The 23,759-nt window shown below is 36.3% G+C and overlaps 1 protein-coding gene and 2 long non-coding RNA genes across 49 annotated transcripts; 1 reads left to right on the top strand and 2 right to left on the bottom strand.

Annotated features, from left to right (window-relative positions):
* Positions 1-2,831: 2,831 nt before the first annotated feature.
* Positions 2,832-16,558, bottom strand: LOC127963988 (uncharacterized). The gene is made up of 3 exons (XR_008154969.1): positions 16,424-16,558; positions 3,366-3,457; positions 2,832-3,283 (listed from the first exon to the last, which is right to left on the bottom strand). It is a non-coding gene; the product is annotated as an uncharacterized LOC127963988 (long non-coding RNA).
* Positions 3,578-22,802, top strand: LOC127963982 (uncharacterized). Of its 47 annotated transcripts, none has more exons than XM_052564118.1 (6): positions 3,578-3,865; positions 20,231-20,350; positions 21,143-21,218; positions 21,390-21,458; positions 21,568-21,736; positions 21,816-22,802. In XM_052564118.1, the coding sequence occupies exons 1-6, from the start codon at positions 3,863-3,865 to the stop codon at positions 21,943-21,945; spliced, it is 567 nt and encodes a 188-aa protein (XP_052420078.1). In that variant the 5' UTR covers positions 3,578-3,862; the 3' UTR covers positions 21,946-22,802. The 47 variants fall into 47 exon arrangements, 24 of the variants coding, with proteins under 24 accessions (XP_052420078.1, XP_052420079.1, XP_052420080.1 ...); XM_052564119.1 differs by lacking the exon at positions 20,231-20,350 and adding an exon at positions 7,020-7,139; XM_052564120.1 differs by lacking the exons at positions 20,231-20,350; positions 21,143-21,218 and adding exons at positions 7,020-7,139; positions 7,932-8,007.
* On the bottom strand, positions 15,797-16,375 carry LOC127963989 (uncharacterized). Its single transcript, XR_008154970.1, has 3 exons — positions 16,332-16,375; positions 16,196-16,249; positions 15,797-16,000 (listed from the first exon to the last, which is right to left on the bottom strand). It is a non-coding gene; the product is annotated as an uncharacterized LOC127963989 (long non-coding RNA).
* Positions 22,803-23,759: the final 957 nt, after the last annotated feature.

Genomic DNA, 23,759 nt, shown 5'->3' with positions numbered 1-23,759 from the left:
GTCTTCTCTTCTGTGTCTGTTGTGAGAGAGAGTTCAAAACAAAGCAGTTTGTGATATCTGGTTCACGAACGAATCATTCGATGTAACCACATCTTTTTGAACCAGTTCACCAAATCGAACTGAATCGTTTTAAATGGTTCATGTCTCCAATACACATTATTCCACAAATGATTTAAGCGGTTAACTTTTTTAATGTGGCTGAATCTCCCTCTGAGTTCAAACAAACCAATATCCCGGAGTAATTCATGTAGTCAAACAGTACACTGACTGAACTGCTGTGAAGAGAGAACTGAAGATGAACACAGAGCCGAGCCAGATAACGAACAACAGCCTGACCATTGATACCTTGGAAGAATTACATTTGGTTTTATAGGATTATGTTGAAATTATGGTTTCCTTTTAATCTGCGATTAAGAGTATATGGCTAGCTATCCTTTTTTTTTTACAGCCAGCTTTCCCCTTACCTTTTGGCATGCCCCCTACCTTTCGTTTCGCCAATGAGAAACCTTTTGGAATGCCCCCCACCTTTTGCCAAACCCCCACCGTTTGGCACACCCATTGCTCCAGGCTGCAGCTACCCCTACTTGGGATGAGACAAAACCAATAATATCCATTACAAACAAGGGATTTGTTGCATTTGTTGCAGAGGGGAAATAATAACTTTTTCTTACACATTGCGTATCGTGCCTTGTAAACATAATACTATGTCTGCATTTGTGATCAGATAAACAATACACATCAAGTGCTACTCTACATTGCTCAAATCTCGCGTTTGAATCATGGAAAATTCTTTAAATAAAAAAACGCTCTTACAGACTGTGAGTCAGAAGCGCCAGACTGTCCAAAGAGTGAGGAACAGCCGGGGGCTTGAGTGAGGAACGGCCGAGGAATGTGAGAATGGCACAACCGGCAGATTCAACAAAGGACACGTTATGACCCCGGGCTGGTCTTCGCTTCGTCTGTGGTGAAATTCCAGTCAAAGTCTTTGGACCAAGATACTTACAGTGATTCTCACCAGCCTTCCTATCCATTTCCAAGTCCTGCAATAAACTTTGTTATCCTCTTTTGGAAGGCCAAACAAAGTAATTTTGCTTTTACCAATGAAACACACAGCATCTCCACAACATGGCACAACACAGCAGCAGGAACAATACAAAGGCGAGAATAAAAGTTACACCTTTCTTTGCATGAACATTTGCCGGTGTTATGCAAATCTTTGCACACTGTGACAAGGACAAAGGACAAGAGCTTGTAACACTCCAAAGAGAAAGGAAAATTTTTAATCGCATCATATGACCCCTTTAATGAGGGAGACATTGAGATTCAACCGATTGATTGAAACTGATTCATTTAGGAACAAAGTACTTCACTGAATCATTCATTCGACCGATTCATTCAAAAGGCTGATGAAACTGAAGAAGGAAACACATTATATGTCCTGGGTGTTGCTCAAAGACATTAAACAGTGCTGTGATCTTTGTTTGGAACTGTTTTTTTGACAATATTGAGAAACAACTGATAATATTGTGTCTAAAATGTAAGTTACTTAAAGCTAACTTTAAACTTGTGTAAAATCAATATTACATTTGTTATCATGCTGACATTTGGAGAAAAACCGCACTCTTCATAAATAGAGATTAACTAAATGCTATAAATATAAAAGGCATACAGAGGCATTTTTGTATTGGAGTATATGTATACATTTCAATAGGAAGCATTATTACTTTGTTATTACACACTACAGTTTTCATTATTTTGGTCAGATATTAAAGAAAAGTAACAAAGAAAAGGCAGTGCATTGAGGGAAAAAAAACATTACATTACGAATAGTTGCCTGTCAACACGGTCTCACTCCCAACTCGTCACATATGGACGCTTGGTCAGGACCCCTTGGCGTCACATTTTAACGCACTGGGTATCCCTTTGGCGTTATTTTTCAACGAGCAGGGCAGTCCAATTGACTTCTATGGAACCCTGAACCCGAGCCTGAGGCGCCGAAATTTGACGTTTTGGGTAAGCACGCGCAGCCCTTTGTTTGCTGTGGATGAAAAAAAAAAAAAAAAAAAAAAAAGTTCGCTGTGGATGGATCTAGACTACAATAAATACGAATAGATAGGAATAGGCTACAATAAATGATCTATGCTGAGGCTGGTTAAATGGTGTCCCCCATATCATCTTTATCTGGCCACACAACTACACTGTAAAAAAAAAACATGAAAAAAAACGAGCAAATGCATGGCAGCACAGGGTGCCAAACGTTTGCCATTAATGAAAATAACGGTAAAACCTCATGAACTGAAGTAACATGCTTACACAGCAACAGGAAAAAAGAACATTGACCATACAGTACTATAAAATGTTTAAAACGTAATCTGAAATAACATATTTTGTCTGTATAATTGCAAATACATGCATAGACCATTAAATGTAATGGCATTATTTGACTGTAAGTTCACGTAACATGTTTAAACCCTTATTTAATAAAACATGTTTTAACTGTAAATGTAAAAACTTGGTGTAGCAGTTGTTTAACTAAACATGATTTGAATGTAGATATAAATGACATGTTGACAACATTACTTTATAAAGCATGTTTTGACTGTAAACTGAAATCATGTTTTGATCATTATTTAACAGTTTGACTGTAAATTGAAATAACATGTGTTGACCGTTATTTGAAAAAATGAACTGTGATGGACCATAATTTTGAAAGGGATGTACAGCATTTTGATTTTGATTATGGCTCACAGATAATTTTATATGTAGTTCATGAAATGTATGTTATATGTCACAAAAAGTAATTAGAGAACATAATTTGTATTTTTCCCTCTTTATTTTCTTCTGTTACAGTAGTTTCCATTGTAAATAACAACAATATTAAAAACTTTAAACAGTGCTACAGTACCATCATCTGAACATCGCTTATATGCTTAAAATACAACATTGACAATTCAAATTAATTTCATCATTGCATCTTCCACAAACTACAATTCGAACAGAACAATGGTCTCCAATTCAATCTCCATGTTGATGCCTTTAAAAAATAAGAGAGAAAATGGTTATATATCATACATCACATATCTATATTCATTATCATGTATGATCATGTTACTCTTTTTATATGTTCTTGAGTTTCGTACATAAAAAAAAATATTGTTTTTTTACTTCAAAAATGTTTTTGTTCATTAAATATGTAATGCACATTTTATGATGGTCCATGACACCTTACTTCTTCAGACAGTTTAGTGATGTGACCTCACCCACTGACAAGGCCAAGGGTGCACTGCAACAGCAGAAACAACGTAAATACAGTAACACTTGTTGATTACAATTTTATATTTAAAATTACATGCCAGCATATTTACCCAGTATGATGACCTCACAATGTCGCAGGAAATTTCCCCTTTTGCTTTCTATGGTAGACAATTTTTGGTGTGCGTTTCTGCACTGTTTTGACCTTTCTTGTTAAGTCCCGCCTTACGCACGCCATTGGTCAAACTGCTTCTCAATCATTGGCCTCGGCCCAACGGCATCAGCCAAGAGACAAAGCAGCAGCCTGTTAACTGCAAGTGGCACATCATGGCTCCAAAACAGCGTACAAATACCTCAAGGAAAAAATCTCTGTGTTTTTGTTTTGGTCGGGAAACGTGCTCATTGACATGGCAAATAAGCTAAAACACGGAGCGGAGTTGGGTTCGCTGGAATATTTACAGGCGTCAGTTTGTTTTCAAAAATCGTAAGTGACTTTGTTAAGTAGCTTTGTGAGTAAACGTGACCGTTTAGGCAACATATTCTGCTGTATGCATGCAATATATAACAGAATGTCAACAAAACAATCATGGACCTCGATGTCGAGTGGTGAATGGTAAGTGTTAAAAAAATCTGTTGACGTATCATCCAACGTAATTTAAAAGTTAATTGGCAACAGGTGAATACAATTACAATGGCTAATCACATACGTTTTGAAATCTTATTCTTAATGTTTGACGCAAGTTGCATTAAAAAGTATAAATAGGTTTCAGAATTGTGTTGTTGTTTTAGAACGTTGCTTTCACGATCATTTAAGAGCACTTATATACATGGACAACGGATTTCATCTTATGAGGTGTGTTACCTTTAACCATATGGATGATGATGTATTTGTGCAAATTTTGTGATTGCTCTCTGAAGACAGTTAAGGGATATGTTAATCATCAAATCGTACACAGACATGAAGCAAATGCTCAGTTTCCATGTTGCTTCCCAGAATGCAAATGTAAATTCTCAAAATACAATGCTCTCAAAGCTCATGTTTATCGCCATCACAAAAGACCACATACTCATTTTGATGATTCGACGGGCACGTTTGTTTGCAACAATACAGACTGTCAACAACAATTTACAGACATGAACAATGTCCTTTCTCATCTCAGGTCACATTTAGCCAAGGGAGAGGTGGTGTGTTGTCCTTTTGAAAAATGTGACAAAAAATTCAGTTTAAGATCAAGTTTCACTGCCCATGTTTCACGAAAGAATTATATCTGTTATCAGTACACACAGAAGATGTTCAGGGAAATACTCAAGTCAAAAACGGCCCTCTCACAATGTGAGATTGAATCTGTGGTGCAGACTTTGCAAGGCCAAGATTTACATTCAGCTTGTAATTCATTACTTTCCACAGAATACCAAAGAAGACAGTATTATCAGAAAAATTTTTCGTACGTGCATCCACAAAGTATGTGTCTTGGTCGTGATGAGAACCGAAACCAACGTTATGCACAGTATATTCCATTGAAGAACACTTTAAAAACCATGTTAATAGACCCAGTGGTGTGGGAGCAGTGTGCCAGACATCAGCATGTACACTCTTCTGTGTTCTCTGACATCTGTGATGGCTCTGTATTCAAATCCAATGACTTGTTTAAGCAGCCTGAGATTACACTCCAACTTATCTTGTACCAGGATGCCTTTGAGATTGTGAATCCCCTTGGGTCAGCTAAAAAAAGACACAAAATGATTGGAGTGTATTTTACACTTGGCAACTTTGAGCCATTTTACAGATCATGCATTGATAACATTCAGTTATCACTTTTGTGTTATGAGAGAGACTTTAACTATTTTGGTCAAACCAAGATTTTTGCTAAGTTGTTGGCAGATGTCAAAGAACTTGAAGAGCATGGATTTGTGACATCTTCAGGTGACATAGTACGTGCAACAATAGTGGCTATTATCGGTGATAATTTGGGGTCCCACTGCATCGGTGGGTACTCACAGAACTTCAGTACTGCCAAGCATTGCTGTAGGTATTGCTTGGTATCTCGCAGTGAACTTCAGAATGTGTGTGTAGACTTTCCCAATCGCACAGTTGAGTCCTATAAGGCGGCAGTGGAAACTCTAAGGACGACCGAAGAAAATGTTGTTAATGGGTTGAAGTTTGACTCCATTTTCAACTCTCTCAAGTATTTTCATGTTGCTCAGCCTGGCCTTCCCCCATGCCTTGGGCACGATTTGTTTGAAGGCGTTGTAGTTATTGATCTTGGCATTTTCTTGGAATACTTTGTAAAAAGGAAGTGGTTTTCATACACACAGCTGAACAGGAGACTTGCACAATTCAAATATGTGGGTTCTGATGCTGGTTCTGCCCCCTCCCAGATATGTGAAAAAGGCAGAAAGTTAGGTGGTCAAGCAGCTGAGAACTGGTGTCTCCTCAGATTTCTTCCTGTCATAATTGGAGACCGAGTAGAGTCACAAGACCCTGTATGGCAACTGACTGTTAAGTTGAAAGAACTGGTTGAGCTAGTGTGTGCTCCCAAGATTACCACAGCACAGATTGCATATCTCAATGTCTTAATACCAGAATATCTGGAAACAAGAAAGGAGCTGTTTCCTGGTGAAAATTTGAAACCAAAACATCATTACATGCTTCACTATACGTCACTCATTTTAAGTCTTGGACCTTTAATTCGTTTGTGGTCATTGAGATTTGAAAGCAAACATTCCTACTTCAAAAGAAGTGTGAGAAGAACACAGAACTTCAAAAATGTATGCAAGACATTGTCACACAACCATCAACTTCTTCAAGCATATCTTCACTCACGGTCCTTTTTTTCACCAAAGCTTAAAAGTGTTGACTTGGCCACATACTCTCCTCATTTGTACAGTGATGCTGTGTGCAAAGCTGTTGAGACAAGCTTGCTTAATGAACCAGACTTTGTTTCCACACGTGTAGAATACAAGGGTACCCTGTACAGGAAAGGAAACTTAATTTGCCTTAAATGTGAAGAGGAGTATTCTATTTTACAGTTTGGACAGATTGAGCTGATTTTCGTGAAAGATGATGAGGTGACTTTCCTTGTGACTCCCCGCCCCTCAGTGTATTTGCATGATTATGGACTTTATGAGATTTTGTCTGCGACAAAGGAATTAATTTGTGTAAAAGCTGAGGAATGTCTGGATTATTATCCCTTAAATGAGTACAGTTTTATGGGACTGAAGGTCATTACTCTGAAGCACAGCGTTGTTCATCTGTAAAAAGGATAAACCGTCCTCTCCCAACAGAAATGGATGCATTGTTGACTTTTATTGAGAATGTGTTCCCAAACCCTATAACTTCAAAGCTAGCCATAGAGGGTTTGAACAGCCTAGGTGTGGAGACCATAGATGACCTACAGTTTTTGAAAGATGATGATCTAGGTGGCTTTCTGAGACCGATTGAAGCAAGAAAACTAATAGCTCAAATCCCAAGTAAGTTTTCAAATCAATGGTTGTTTTTACATATACACTAGTCAACATTTGAAGCGGATCAAAAAGTTCATTAAGTTCACAAGAACAGGTATTGGTTTTAAGACAACTATTATGAAAGGTTTGATCCACTTGAAATGTTGACTTGTGTACATGCATATAATTAGATGAAACAACACCCCAGTCTCTTTCATTCTGTACTTTGTTAGCTGTACTCTTTACTTGTATTACAGTATGTCAATGTGTTTCTTGTTTCTGCAGTATGGTTTTTAATGCAGTTTTTTATTTATGCAATGTAGATATTGCCTCCACTCTGCAAAACACTGCCAATGATTTGTCTGCTGAATACAATTCTAATGCATCAGGTTCACCTGCTCCTGGATGCTCAGTTTCACCATCCAGCTCTTCAAGTGGAAGACGTGAGTAAAACGCTGATACAACATTAAACAACCCACAAAGCCCCATGCCATCTCTGTTTGTCCGTTATTAAACTTCAATAAATCTGCAGCTTGGGAATAGGCAATTTTGCCAAAAAATTACAGCTGCATGAAAAGTGTTTATCCTGTAACCTGTGGACATTGGCTTATCTTCTAGGTGACAGTAGCTGTGAAACTTCGTTTTATGACCATGACTTGCATTATAGTTTTGATGTTCCATGGCAAAAAATGCCAGCAAGTTTTATGGGAAAGTTGCAAAATGGCGAAAGGCCAAGTTGCTCTGAGAGAAGACAGTTGGTCCGCATTGTTGCTTCTGAGATCCTGGAAGTCAGCAAATGTCCAGCAAAAAAACATGTATCAGAAATAGCCCGACAAATGGTGATTGCATACCCAAAGTCTTTCAGAGATGAGATTAATTCCCAGGTTGTAGGAAGTGGATATGATTCTCTCCTCAAACAACTGGTGTGTAGAATTGACAATTTGAAAAGAGCAAAAGCTATTAGTATACCACTTTGTGGTACTCTAGAAGTATCAACAAAGAAACGAAAATTGTTATATGGTTGTATAAATTCTGATCCACAACTGCTAGTTGGAGAAACATCCGAATTGCAGCAGGAAAAGAAAGAGAAGTTGGTAGTAATGTTTCAAAATAATGAAAGTGATGTAAAGACAATCTATGACTTAATGACTTCTACATACACCCCTCAAAGAAACAGCATCCAATCTGGAAAGGAAACCAAAGATTTACTTGATGAGTGGCCATATCTTTTTCAGCCAGCAGGAATGAAAGCACACTTTAAAGAGCTCACTGGCATTGACATAAACAACAGCTTTGAAGAATCTGCTTCCAGTAAGTTCAGAAGAATATTGGACTACTTTCAATTTCAGTGCACAGAAAGAGCAAGCAGAGCAGGGAGAATCCTCACAAAGTATAGAGCTGGAGGGGATCATGTTTGTGGGGCCGTGATGTTGCTGCTAACCCATTTCAAAAATGACCAAGACCACTTTCTTGTGATGGTAGAAGACACCTCTGTTCCAAGTGATATATGCTCAGAACAGCTTCCAGCAACACCATGTATAGTAGTGTGTGGTGGGTATTATTTACTATGATCTTGCAACACAATAATTCCTGGTTTTGGGTGATCAGAACTCACATTCTGTTAAATATTATGTCTTACTGATTTTGTGTTTGTTCAAAGGAGAGAACCCACTGACAGCCAGTGTGTACATGGTAGCAGTAGACCAGATGATTGTAAATGACCATCTCTTGAGTTTTACAGAAGCCCTGTATCTGATGTTCTCTCTTTACTATATATTGAACATCAGTTACCCTGTAGAACTGGGAGCCACACTAGAATTCTTGCAAAGGTATTTCATAGACTGCATTCCTTTGGTTAAGAAGCATACAACAATTATTTAAGGATATTGTTTGTGTTGTGTTTTAAAGGTGCATCTTTAGGATAAATCCTCATAAAGGTACCAAGGTGGAAAAGAGAGAGAAAAAGAGAGCGTACTCTGTCAACCCCAGAGTATTGAGTCTGACATCAAAAATTGCTGCATTTGATTGGGGAGAGTAACCGGTATAGAAGCTCTGTTGTCTTGTATAGTAGTGGTAGACTACATCTTCTGTGTTTATCATTCATCGATGATAAAGTGGACCAAAGGACAATCATTTTTAGAATTAACTCCAATAAATGTGATTTAATTGTCTGTGGCCAAAACTGAGAGTATTTGGTTAAGGCTTGTTGCTGTCTCTGCTCTTCTTTTGGTTTGGGTTTTAATTGTAACTGTTTGTGTCCCCACAGATGTGGTCTTTCAGAAGATTGACATTTCGCTGAAGAACAGGACAGACCGACTTTTTGTACTTCAGTGCAGCGCTTTGTTGCTTAAATCATTTTTATTACCTTGTGACGTGATTAGGATTTAGTTTAAATTTATTTATTTATTTGATTGGGACAGTGCATGTTAATGAACAAACATGGAATACATGCATGTAAACATGCTGGATTGTAGCCAAAGGCTAATTTCCATCCGTAGTCCCACGGGCTAAAATCACACTGGTCACAAAACATTACATAATAAAATTTACATCTACAGTTAGTACATTGTTTATCAATAAATTAGCTAAAGCCCCATATACAATATTCACATAATACTTGAAAATTCATTCAACTTCAAAATTATCAGAATCCAGGCCCAGTGTTTTTGTTTCTTTTAAACTGAACACATTTGTGTTCTGAAACATGCTTTATCCATTTTCTCCATGTGACATGTTCAGGATTATCAGAATTAATGTCGATTATTTATTTATTTATTTATTTTTTTTTAAATTGAACAAATTTGTTTTCTAAAACATGACTTTTGCTGGGAAGTGTTTTTCCATTGTTTGATCTTGAAGGTTTGCTATATAATAAAAAGCTGAAGTTGTTTACAGCAATACTCTGGCTACCATAATTTATTGTATAACATTTTACAAAAATTTGTGTTTCAAGAGTATTTTTAATTAGTTTTTAGCATTACTTCTGTCACACAGTATACAAAGATGTCCCTCTACATTTGGTTTAAATAAATAAATTCACTAGAAAAAGATTATGGCATGAAAACATGTAAGCCCAGATTTGCTAACTATTTGTGGCAGTGCACACTTTCTGAATGTGTCAGGGTTTTCAGAAGACATGATAGAAAGGCATGTACAGTGATTAATGCATCTTTATTGGATATGCATTTGTAGGAAATTTCCTTTATGAAAGCGTCCCTTAACCCTTTTTGTGCCTGACCTGCCAGTAATGGTTGCTAATTGCACTTATTTTTTATTTGGTCATTATGGAAGGGAGCTGCTGCAATTCTGTTCTTGCACATTGATAGTTTACTCGTAGAAAACATTCAAATTCATCCTGAAGTTAGTTGTATTTTCTCTGCCAAAAACAATATTAGCACATTTTAAGTTAAGATGCTTGCTATTTACCTTTAATGTGATAAAACTGAAAATCTGTCTTGTACTCTCAGGTTGTATAACTTTCTTTGTGGTTAGCAGAACAAATTAATTTATTTTGACTAATGTACACCGAGGAAGTTTAAGAACCACTGGCTTATAGATTTGGCTTTTTTGTGATAAAAAAAAGCCATTTATTTGCAATGAAAATTTAGAAAATGTTTGAAAAGTGGAAATAAAGTGCTTTATTAAGAGAAGAGTGTTTATTAAAAATAAAGTATTAATTGGGTAGGCTTAGGGGTCGGTGTAGAAGGGCTTTTATTCTCACAACAATGTAGCATCCATTTAACAATTTTAATAAATATAATCATTTGCACTCTGATAATTATTGGATCCTGTTAATCTACAAAAATAGTAAGGTGCAACTATCTGCCGATATAGATAGCATCTAATTACTATTTACACTTACTGCAAATTTGATAATTATATTTATTAAATGAAAATTATTTACACCTAATGTAAATAGCATTACGTAAAAATTAATTGGGTTGTAGCTCGTTGTCTAGGTGACTGTGATTTTAAATAGGTGTCGTTTGTGTTTTAACGTTTAGCTCAAGAATAGGGAAGTTCGAATAGCCTATGTGAATATTACCAACTTCACTAAACTCCTTCTTGAGTTAAGAACTGACCACATTTCTTTATATTTGAGTCCAAGTTCAAACACTATGAAACGCTCCATTAACGTATACGGAGCTCTGAAACACTGCCAGCGGGACATTAAACAGGAAGTGTCTGTCCGAGCTCAAAACAGGTTTTACGTGGGAACGCTAAGTTTCTCGGGGGAAGGCAAAAGATTTGCAAAAAAATTTCCACCACCACGTCCCTTTGAGGGCTCCGTAGTAAATAGCATCTACTTCTGGTTATTTCGGATTTTGATATGGAATTCATGACAATTAGCTTACCTTAACAATATATGGTTTTCCAAAAGTGGTGTAACAAGTGGGTTGGACAGGAGTGTGTGTTTGGATGGGGATACCAATAAGTAAAACGCATACTCGAAATGTGACCTCTTTAACCCATCCCAGTGTGTGGTGAGCACACACAGTGCAGGGAGCAATTAGGATAAATCGCAACACGCTGGCCGTGAGACTCGAACCGGCAACTCTTGGGTTACAAGCCCGACTCTCTAACCACTAAGCTACAACTGACCCCACAGTAATAAAATGCTCTAACAGCCACAAGAGAAAACTGATGCCTTTCACCATTAACCACAGCGGCAAAAAAAAAAAAAAAAAAAAAAAAAAACAGGTTTTATAAACAACACACGACCATTAACAAACGAACGATATGTATGATATGCATAACAACAATAGTAGGCTAAATGCTGACTATAAATCAAGGAAACAACATCACGAATGGATCACCAATAAAGTTTAGAAAAGATGCGCAATTTAACCTAATGTCTTCAGTGGCACGGGCACTAATGTGGAAGCTTCGTTTATTTGATGCTTGTTTCAAAGTCCTTGGTTCGAATCTGTATTTTATACCTTTTGGTATCACAAATCACATCGAAAAGGCATTTATTTTCAACAAAAATGAAGTAGAAATAAAGTGTCTAACGAGTGTTTAATAAAACACTTTATACTATTATTGCATCCTGTTAATGTACACAATTACTGAGATGCAAACAGAATCTGCCAAAATATAGAATATAGCATCTAATTACTATTTACACTTATTGCAAACTTTCGTGACATTTACATGATGTAAATAGAATATATAGATATTTGTTTTTAATGTAAATCACAACTGTTGCTTTTTGCACTTAGTGCATAGTCACTGCCTAATTCAACTGGGAAAATGTAGGCTATATTTGGTGTTAATGTATGCATTTTTAGTGGAATTTCACCGTTCTGATGAAAATGAGAAATGACTGTGAAATTCTACTGGGTTTCTCTGTAAAACTAAATTTTTTTCAACTCTGACCAAAACATATACAGGAATGTTTTTTTAAGGACATGTCAGGATAACAATAGACAACAATTACTGTTATTTAAAGGAAAATGTAATTTTTTTGCAGTAACAAATTTAAATAGTTAAAAAACAGGGAAAATGTATGTTAGATGTAAAAGTTAGCATTTTTATGGAATTTCACAGTTCTGGTCAAAATGTCATAATACTGTTAAATTCTACCGTTTTTTTCTGTAAAAATACATTTATTTTTTACAGTGTAGGTTTTAATGTTAAGAAATCCCTCGCTGTCTGATATCAAAGCGCCCTCTGAGAAATAGGGGGAGCGTTCGTCGTGCTGTTTAACAGCATTCAGCGGTGAGTTTAACAACGCTCTACTGCAGGTAGAACAGCATCCAGATGTGAGTTTAACCAAAACAACGATCAACTGCAGGTAAAACACTATTCAGAGGTGAGTTTAACAACGCTCTACTGCAGGTAGAATAGCCTCCAGATGTGAGTTTACCAAAACAACGCTCAACTGCAGGTAAAACACTATTCAGAGATGAGTTTAACAACGCTCCGCGGTGCGTGCAGTAAGCAGTTTAAGCGTTTTCTGCCAGGTCACAGGGTAAGTGACTAATTATAGGTGATGCATGCTGGATAATGTTTATTTTTATTTTTATAGGAGTCTGGTATTGATAAATAAATGCACATATGCTTGTGTTCGATTAATCAATGTCTTGTTTATTTATTTATTTATTAAATATCCTCTAAATTAATAACTCTGACGTCATTGTATGGCGCGATCGTGATCCCGAGGTTCATTGCGTTTTTCCCTTTCCACTCGGTAAGTATAAATTAATTAATAGAGATCGAGACTATTCTTAAATTTACACAATAAAACTGTAGAATCAGGACAAGTTGTGTTTAGAACTTTTAGACGTGTAAGGCAGCAATTTATTAGGACGGTTAATGATAGAAAATTAAATATATATATATTTAAATTACTTGCTGCACCACATGTGCAGTAGGCTAGCAAAGTTAGCTAATTAAATTCAAAGTTAATTTTTTTTCGCGTATAATCATGAAGGTGCAATCATGGGGAATACAAGATTTTCAGTACTGATGTGTTTCCAGTTACCTATTTTATATAGCTCAAACTATTAAGCCATTTTAGCTAACATTATAAATGGTCAGGCCAGTAATTGTTTAAAATCCACGGATAATTTGATAATAAATGCCTAAATATTATCTATAAAAAACAGTAGAAACAAATTCATAACAACAACAGTATTGTGTCTCAGCACAATTTCTCACTATAGAATAAAACCATGTGTATAATTAATGTAATAATAAATGATGTTGTCATAAGTTATTGATTGATTCATGTACTTTTTTACAGTGAGTTCTGCTGTGGTTTTGTTTGGAACTATTTTTGTTGGCGAAATAGAGCAAAACTTACATTATTAACAATCACAATCAATTAACAATTAATAAAATCAATTTTACATACATTCAAGCCCAATCTGACAACACAGGTGAAGAGAATACTGGTGTAAAATGTTAAATTCTGTTTTTTTTGTTTTGTTTGTCTGTTTGTATGTTTTTTCTTTATCATTAGGTCCCTCAAATTTGCCAGCAAAAATTATCTTTATTCTAACACTCCACCACATACACACACACACACACACACACACACACACACACACACAAATAAATAACAAAGGCACTTTTAAGAGTCACGTTCGTCTTGTTCACCTTTACCCATCACCTGTACTCTCTTCAGCTCTCTTTCTCGCTCCCCTCTCCTCTCTTTGTCTCTCTTTGTCCCCCCTCCCTGTATATTTATTTATTTGTCCATCTCTTTGTTGTGAGTCTTTCTGTCTGTTTGTTTTTCTGTCCATCACTATGTCCATGAGTGATTCAGAAATCCAAGAAAATCTAATGGTCTTGGATAACTTGGTTGATCATCAAGAACTGAAGGATGAGCTCCAAAGTCTTGATGACTTTCTTGGTGAGCTGCAAGAAGAGGAGGCGGCAGCAGCACCATCAAAGACACCTGAGCCAAGGCAACCAAAGGTGCACTGGAGAAAAAGAGACGTGCATGGAAATATTGTCTATGCAAGGCCGAGATCAAGCAGGGATCAGTCAAAAAAGGGTCAGTATTGTTTTTTTTCATTAAAGATTTTTTGAGAAATCACATTGTTTAGGACCTTAATTTTGTAATAAAGCAATTAAGAAAATGAAGGAATACATGTTTAGCTTGATATTTCAGGGAAACAATCAAACCAGAACTAGTGATTTGATTTCTGACATAAAAAGTAGATTTATTAAAGATGTCACTAGTCTTAAGTGAAAGTGAAAAATTAAGTGAAAGTGGGGCATTAATGTTAATATTAAATATTTTTGTAAAGCAGTATGAACTACAAAATTAGCACATAAAAATTTTTTTATTTGTGGGCTGTTATGACATTTTAGGAAATCTTGTCAATATTATGGTTATGCAGTAAAATGTGCCTGCCTGGTTACCATCATAATAAATCGCTTGCAAGTTATTGGTCTTGGTTATTGGTTATTACTGGTCTTTTCGTAATTTATTCACCCTCAAATTGTTTCAAACCTGTATTCATTTATTTGTTCTGCTGAACACAAAGGAATATATTTTGATGAATATGGGTAACCAAACAGTTGTGGGACACCGGTGACTTCCTTAGTATGGAGAAAGAAATACTATGGAAGTCAGTGGGGTCCACCAACTGTTTGGTTACATACAATCTTCAAAATATCTTCCTTTTTGTTCAGCTGACCAAAGAAATTAATACAGGTTTAGAACTCTTTAAGGGTGAGTAAATGATGACAGAATTAAAAATTTTGGGTGAACTATCCCACTAAACAGTGAGCTTGTGCCATTTAAGTCTGGTAATTTCAGTTGTAAATTTGAATAATATATGTAAATGTTGATTTGTGTTGTTTTTATCCTCTACAGCTGATCACATTCAGAACACTGATCCTACCTTCAATGCTCCTGACACTAACTGTGAGGTGGCCTTTGCTCCAGAGACTGTTGGTGTGTACTTCATTGTACACCATTTTCATTGTTTCCATTTATATCTGACAGTGCACTGTAAAAAAAAAACATGGAAAAAAACGAGCAAATGCATGGCAGCACAGGGTGCCAAACGTTTGCCATTAATGGAAATAACGGTAAAACCTCATGAACTGAAGTAACATGCTTACACAGCAACAGGAAAAAAGAACATTGACCATACAGTACTATAAAATGTTTAAAACGTAATCTGAAATAACATATTTTGTATGTATAATTGCAAATACATGCATAGACCATAAAATGTAATGGCATTATTTGACTGTAAGTTCACGTAACATGTTTAAACCCTTATTTAATAAAACATGTTTTAACTGTAAATGTAAAAACTTGGTGTAGCAGTTGTTTAACTAAACATGATTTGAATGTAGATATAAATGACATGTTGACAACATTACTTTATAAAGCATGTTTTGACTGTAAACTGAAATCATGTTTTGATCATTATTTAACAGTTTGACTGTAAATTGAAATAACATGTGTTGACCGTTATTTGAAAAAATGAACTGTGATGGACCATAATTTTGAAAGGGATGTACAGCATTTTGATTTTGATTATGGCTCACAGATAATTTTATATGTAGTTCATGAAATGTATGTTATACGTCACAAAAAGTAATTAGAGAAAATAATTTGTATTTTTCCCTCTTTATTTTCTTCTGTTACAGTAGTTTCCATTGTAAATAACAACAATATTAAAAACTTTAAACAGTGCTACAGTACCATCATCTGAACATCGCTTATATGCTTAAAATACAACATTGACAATTCAAATTAATTTCATCATTGCATCTTCCACAAACTACAATTCGAACAGAACAATGGTCTCCAATTCAATCTCCATGTTGATGCCTTTAAAAAATAAGAGAGAAAATGGTTATATATCATACATCACATATCTATATTCATTATCATGTATGATCATGTTACTCTTTTTATATGTTCTTGAGTTTCGTACATAAAAAAAAATATTGTTTTTTTACTTCAAAAATTTTTTTGTTCATTAAATATGTAATGCACATTTTATGATGGTCCACGACACCTTACTTCTTCAGACAGTTTAGTGATGTGACCTCACCCACTGACAAGGCCAAGGGTGCACTGCAACAGCAGAAACAACGTAAATACAGTAACACTTGTTGATTACAATTTTATATTTAATATTACATGCCAGCATATTTACCCAGTATGATGACCTCACAATGTCGCAGGAAATTTCCCCTTTTGCTTTCTATGGTAGACAATTTTTGGTGTGCGTTTCTGAACTGTATTGACCTTTCTTGTTAAGTCCCGCCTTACGCACGCCATTGGTCAAACTGCTTCTCAATCATTGGCCTCGGCCCAACGGCATCAGCCAAGAGACAAAGCAGCAGCCTGTTAACTGCAGGTGGCACATCATGGCTCCAAAACAGCGTACAAATACCTCAAGGAAAAAATCTCTGTGTTTTTGTTTTGGTCGGGAAACGTGCTCATTGACATGGCAAATAAGCTAAAACACGGAGCGGAGTTGGGTTCGCTGGAATATTTACAGGCGTCAGTTTGTTTTCAAAAATCGTAAGTGACTTTGTTAAGTAGCTTTGTGAGTAAACGTGACCGTTTAGGCAACATATTCTGCTGTATGCATGCAATATATAACAGAATGTCAACAAAACAATCACGGACCTCGATGTCGAGTGGTGAATGGTAAGTGTTAAAAAAAAATCTGTTGACGTATCATCCAACGTAATTTAAAAGTTAATTGGCAACAGGTGAATACAATTACAATGGCTAATCACATACGTTTTGAAATCTTATTCTTAATGTTTGACGCAAGTTGCATTAAAAAGTATAAATAGGTTTCAGAATTGTGTTGTTGTTTTAGAACGTTGCTTTCACGATCATTTAAGAGCACTTATATACATGGACAACGGATTTCATCTTATGAGGTGTGTTACCTTTAACCATATGGATGATGATGTATTTGTGCAAATTTTGTGATTGCTCTCTGAAGACAGTTAAGGGATATGTTAATCATCAAATCGTACACAGACATGAAGCAAATGCTCAGTTTCCATGTTGCTTCCCAGAATGCAAATGTAAATTCTCAAAATACAATGCTCTCAAAGCTCATGTTTATCGCCATCACAAAAGACCACATACTCATTTTGATGATTCGACGGGCACGTTTGTTTGCAACAATACAGACTGTCAACAACAATTTACAGACATGAACAATGTCCTTTCTCATCTCAGGTCACATTTAGCCAAGGGAGAGGTGGTGTGTTGTCCTTTTGAAAAATGTGACAAAAAATTCAGTTTAAGATCAAGTTTCACTGCCCATGTTTCACGAAAGCACAGGACTTCTACATTTGCACAATTACGGATTATGGATACTTTATCTGAGCAACCTTCTTCAGCATTTTTTGATGTTACTGAGGAGGAGGTTGATGAAAGTGAATTCACAGACTCCCTGACGAAATGTAACGCAAAGTCATTGTACATGAAAAATCTCTGCCTGTTTTATATGCAGCTACAAGCAAAATACCTGGTGCCATCGTCAACCATTCAGATGATTGTGGAGGAATTCAGTGGTTTAAATTATATCTGTTATCAGTACACACAGAAGATGTTCAGGGAAATACTCAAGTCAAAAACGGCCCTCTCACAATGTGAGATTGAATCTGTGGTGCAGACTTTGCAAGGCCAAGATTTACATTCAGCTTGTAATTCATTACTTTCCACAGAATACCAAAGAAGACAGTATTATCAGAAAAATTTTTCGTACGTGCAACCACAAAGTATGTGTCTTGGTCGTGATGAGAACCGAAACCAACGTTATGCACAGTATATTCCATTGAAGAACACTTTAAAAACCATGTTAATAGACCCAGTGGTGTGGGAGCAGTGTGCCAGACATCAGCATGTACACTCTTCTGTGTTCTCTGACATCTGTGATGGCTCTGTATTCAAATCCAATGACTTGTTTAAGCAGCCTGAGATTACACTCCAACTTATCTTGTACCAGGATGCCTTTGAGATTGTGAATCCCCTTGGGTCAGCTAAAAAAAGACACAAAATGATTGGAGTGTATTTTACACTTGGCAACTTTGAGCCATTTTACAGATCATGCATTGATAACATTCAGTTATCACTTTTGTGTTATGAGAGAGACTTTAACTATTTTGGTCAAACCAAGATTTTTGCTAAGTTGTTGGCAGATGTCAAAGAACTTGAAGAGCATGGATTTGTGACATCTTCAGGTGACATAGTACGTGCAACAATAGTGACTATTATCGGTGATAATTTGGGGTCCCACTGCATCGGTGGGTACTCACAGAACTTCAGTACTGCCAAGCATTGCTGTAGGTATTGCTTGGTATCTCGCAGTGAACTTCAGAATGTGTGTGTAGACTTTCCCAATCGCACAGTTGAGTCCTATAAGGCGGCAGTGGAAACTCTAAGGACGACCGAAGAAAATGTTGTTAATGGGTTGAAGTTTGACTCCATTTTCAACTCTCTCAAGTATTTTCATGTTGCTCAGCCTGGCCTTCCCCCATGCCTTGGCCACGATTTGTTTGAAGGCGTTGTAGTTATTGATCTTGGCATTTTCTTGGAATACTTTGTAAAAAGGAAGTGGTTTTCATATACACAGCTGAACAGGAGACTTGCACAATTCAAATATGTGGGTTCTGATGCTGGTTCTGCCCCCTCCCAGATATGTGAAAAAGGCAGAAAGTTAGGTGGTCAAGCAGCTGAGAACTGGTGTCTCCTCAGATTTCTTCCTGTCATAATTGGAGACCGAGTAGAGTCACAAGACCCTGTATGGCAACTGACTGTTAAGTTGAAAGAACTGGTTGAGCTAGTGTGTGCTCCCAAGATTACCACAGCACAGATTGCATATCTCAATGTCTTAATACCAGAATATCTGGAAACAAGAAAGGAGCTGTTTCCTGGTGAAAATTTGAAACCAAAACATCATTACATGCTTCACTATACGTCACTCATTTTAAGTCTTGGACCTTTAATTCGTTTGTGGTCATTGAGATTTGAAAGCAAACATTCCTACTTCAAAAGAAGTGTGAGAAGAACACAGAACTTCAAAAATGTATGCAAGACATTGTCACACAACCATCAACTTCTTCAAGCATATCTTCACTCACGGTCCTTTTTTTCACCAAAGCTTAAAAGTGTTGACTTGGCCACATACTCTCCTCATTTGTACAGTGATGCTGTGTGCAAAGCTGTTGAGACAAGCTTGCTTAATGAACCAGACTTTGTTTCCACACGTGTAGAATACAAGGGTACCCTGTACAGGAAAGGAAACTTAATTTGCCTTAAATGTGAAGAGGAGTATTCTATTTTACAGTTTGGACAGATTGAGCTGATTTTCGTGAAAGATGATGAGGTGACTTTCCTTGTGACTCCCCGCCCCTCAGTGTATTTGCATGATTATGGACTTTATGAGATTTTGTCTGCGACAAAGGAATTAATTTGTGTAAAAGCTGAGGAATGTCTGGATTATTATCCCTTAAATGAGTACAGTTTTATGGGACTGAAGGTCATTACTCTGAAGCACAGCGTTGTTCATCTGTAAAAAGGATAAACCGTCCTCTCCCAACAGAAATGGATGCATTGTTGACTTTTATTGAGAATGTGTTCCCAAACCCTATAACTTCAAAGCTAGCCATAGAGGGTTTGAACAGACTAGGTGTGGAGACCATAGATGACCTACAGTTTTTGAAAGATGATGATCTAGGTGGCTTTCTGAGACCGATTGAAGCAAGAAAACTAATAGCTCAAATCCCAAGTAAGTTTTCAAATCAATGGTTGTTTTTACATATACACTAGTCAACATTTGAAGCGGATCAAAAAGTTCATTAAGTTCACAAGAACAGGTATTGGTTTTAAGACAACTATTATGAAAGGTTTGATCCACTTGAAATGTTGACTTGTGTACATGCATATAATTAGATGAAACAACACCCCAGTCTCTTTCATTCTGTACTTTGTTAGCTGTACTCTTTACTTGTATTACAGTATGTCAATGTGTTTCTTGTTTCTGCAGTATGGTTTTTAATGCAGTTTTTTGTTTATGCCATGTAGATATTGCCTCCACTCTGCAAAACACTGCCAATGATTTGTCTGCTGAATACAATTCTAATGCATCAGGTTCACCTGCTCCTGGATGCTCAGTTTCACCATCCAGCTCTTCAAGTGGAAGACGTGAGTAAAACGCTGATACAACATTAAACAACCCACAAAGCCCCATGCCATCTCTGTTTGTCCATTATTAAACTTCAATAAATCTGCAGCTTGGGAATAGGCAATTTTGCCAAAAAATTACAGCTGCATGAAAAGTGTTTATCCTGTAACCTGTGGACATTGGCTTATCTTCTAGGTGACAGTAGCTGTGAAACTTCGTTTTATGACCATGACTGGCATTATAGTTTTGATGTTCCATGGCAAAAAATGCCAGCAAGTTTTATGGGAAAGTTGCAAAATGGCGAAAGGCCAAGTTGCTCTGAGAGAAGACAGTTGGTCCGCATTGTTGCTTCTGAGATCCTGGAAGTCAGCAAATGTCCAGCAAAAAAACATGTATCACAAATAGCCCGACAAATGGTGATTGCATACCCAAAGTCTTTCAGAGATGAGATTAATTCCCAGGTTGTAGGAAGTGGATATGATTCTCTCCTCAAACAACTGGTGTGTAGAATTGACAATTTGAAAAGAGCAAAAGCTATTAGTATACCACTTTGTGGTACTCTAGAAGTATCAACAAAGAAACGAAAATTGTTATATGGTTGTATAAATTCTGATCCACAACTGCTAGTTGGAGAAACATCCGAATTGCAGCAGGAAAAGAAAGAGAAGTTGGTAGTAATGTTTCAAAATAATGAAAGTGATGTAAAGACAATCTATGACTTAATGACTTCTACATACACCCCTCAAAGAAACAGCATCCAATCTGGAAAGGAAACCAAAGATTTACTTGATGAGTGGCCATATCTTTTTCAGCCAGCAGGAATGAAAGCACACTTTAAAGAGCTCACTGGCATTGACATAAACAACAGCTTTGAAGAATCTGCTTCCAGTAAGTTCAGAAGAATATTGGACTACTTTCAATTTCAGTGCACAGAAAGAGCAAGCAGAGCAGGGAGAATCCTCACAAAGTATAGAGCTGGAGGGGATCATGTTTGTGGGGCCGTGATGTTGCTGCTAACCCATTTCAAAAATGACCAAGACCACTTTCTTGTGATGGTAGAAGACACCTCTGTTCCAAGTGATATATGCTCAGAACAGCTTCCAGCAACACCATGTATAGTAGTGTGTGGTGGGTATTATTTACTATGATCTTGCAACACAATAATTCCTGGTTTTGGGTGATCAGAACTCACATTCTGTTAAATATTATGTCTTACTGATTTTGTGTTTGTTCAAAGGAGAGAACCCACTGACAGCCAGTGTGTACATGGTAGCAGTAGACCAGATGATTGTAAATGACCATCTCTTGAGTTTTACAGAAGCCCTGTATCTGATGTTCTCTCTTTACTATATATTGAACATCAGTTACCCTGTAGAACTGGGAGCCACACTAGAATTCTTGCAAAGGTATTTCATAGACTGCATTCCTTTGGTTAAGAAGCATACAACAATTATTTAAGGATATTGTTTGTGTTGTGTTTTAAAGGTGCATCTTTAGGATAAATCCTCATAAAGGTACCAAGGTGGAAAAGAGAGAGAAAAAGAGAGCGTACTCTGTCAACCCCAGAGTATTGAGTCTGACATCAAAAATTGCTGCATTTGATTGGGGAGAGTAACCGGTATAGAAGCTCTGTTGTCTTGTATAGTAGTGGTAGACTACATCTTCTGTGTTTATCATTCATCGATGATAAAGTGGACCAAAGGACAATCATTTTTAGAATTAACTCCAATAAATGTGATTTAATTGTCTGTGGCCAAAACTGAGAGTATTTGGTTAAGGCTTGTTGCTGTCTCTGCTCTTCTTTTGGTTTGGGTTTTAATTGTAACTGTTTGTGTCCCCACAGATGTGGTCTTTCAGAAGATTGACATTTCGCTGAAGAACAGGACAGACCGACTTTTTGTACTTCAGTGCAGCGCTTTGTTGCTTAAATCATTTTTATTACCTTGTGACGTGATTAGGATTTAGTTTAAATTTATTTATTTATTTGATTGGGACAGTGCATGTTAATGAACAAACATGGAATACATGCATGTAAACATGCTGGATTGTAGCCAAAGGCTAATTTCCATCCGTAGTCCCACGGGCTAAAATCACACTGGTCACAAAACATTACATAATAAAATTTACATCTACAGTTAGTACATCGTTTATCAATAAATTAGCTAAAGCCCCATATACAATATTCACATAATACTTGAAAATTCATTCAACTTCAAAATTATCAGAATCCAGGCCCAGTGTTTTTGTTTCTTTTAAACTGAACACATTTGTGTTCTGAAACATGCTTTATCCATTTTCTCCATGTGACATGTTCAGGATTATCAGAATTAATGTCGATTATTTTTTTTTTTATATTTATTTTTTTTTTTTTTTTATTGAACAAATTTGTTTTCTAAAACATGACTTTTGCTGGGAAGTGTTTTTCCATTGTTTGATCTTGAAGGTTTGCTATATAATAAAAAGCTGAAGTTACTCTGGCTACCATAATTTATTGTATAACATTTTACAAAAATTTGTGTTTCAAGAGTATTTTTAATTAGTTTTTAGCATTACTTCTGTCACACAGTATACAAAGATGTCCCTCTACATTTGGTTTAAATGAATAAATTCACTAGAAAAAGATTATGGCATGAAAACATGTAAGCCCAGATTTGCTAACTATTTGTGGCAGTGCACACTTTCTGAATGTGTCAGGGTTTTCAGAAGACATGATAGAAAGGCATGTACAGTGATTAATGCATCTTTATTGGATATGCATTTGTAGGAAATTTCCTTTATGAAAGCGTCCCTTAACCCTTTTTGTGCCTGACCTGCCAGTAATGGTTGCTAATTGCACTTATTTTTTATTTGGTCATTATGGAAGGGAGCTGCTGCAATTCTGTTCTTGCACATTGATAGTTTACTCGTAGAAAACATTCAAATTCATCCTGAAGTTAGTTGTATTTTCTCTGCCAAAAACAATATTAGCACATTTTAAGTTAAAATGCTTGCTATTTACCTTTAATGTGATAAAACTGAAAATCTGTCTTGTACTCTCAGGTTGTATAACTTTCTTTGTGGTTAGCAGAACAAATTAATTTATTTTGACTAATGTACACCGAGGAAGTTTAAGAACCACTGGCTTATAGATTTGGCTTTTTTGTGATAAAAAAAAGCCATTTATTTGCAATGAAAATTTAGAAAATGTTTGAAAAGTGGAAATAAAGTGCTTTATTAAGAGAAGAGTGTTTATTAAAAATAAAGTATTTATTGGGTAGGCTTAGGGGTCGGTGTAGAAGGGCTTTTATTCTCACAACAATGTAGCATCCATTTAACAATTTTAATAAATATAATCATTTGCACTCTGATAATTATTGGATCCTGCTAATCTACAAAAATAGTAAGGTGCAACTATCTGCCGATATAGATAGCATCTAATTAGTATTTACA

This window comes from Carassius gibelio, chromosome B8 (genome assembly GCF_023724105.1).
Source record: "Carassius gibelio isolate Cgi1373 ecotype wild population from Czech Republic chromosome B8, carGib1.2-hapl.c, whole genome shotgun sequence".
NCBI classification, from domain to species: Eukaryota; Metazoa; Chordata; class Actinopteri; order Cypriniformes; family Cyprinidae; genus Carassius; species Carassius gibelio.
Note: the sequence above shows the minus strand (reverse complement) of the source record. Positions and strands in the feature narration are given on the sequence as shown.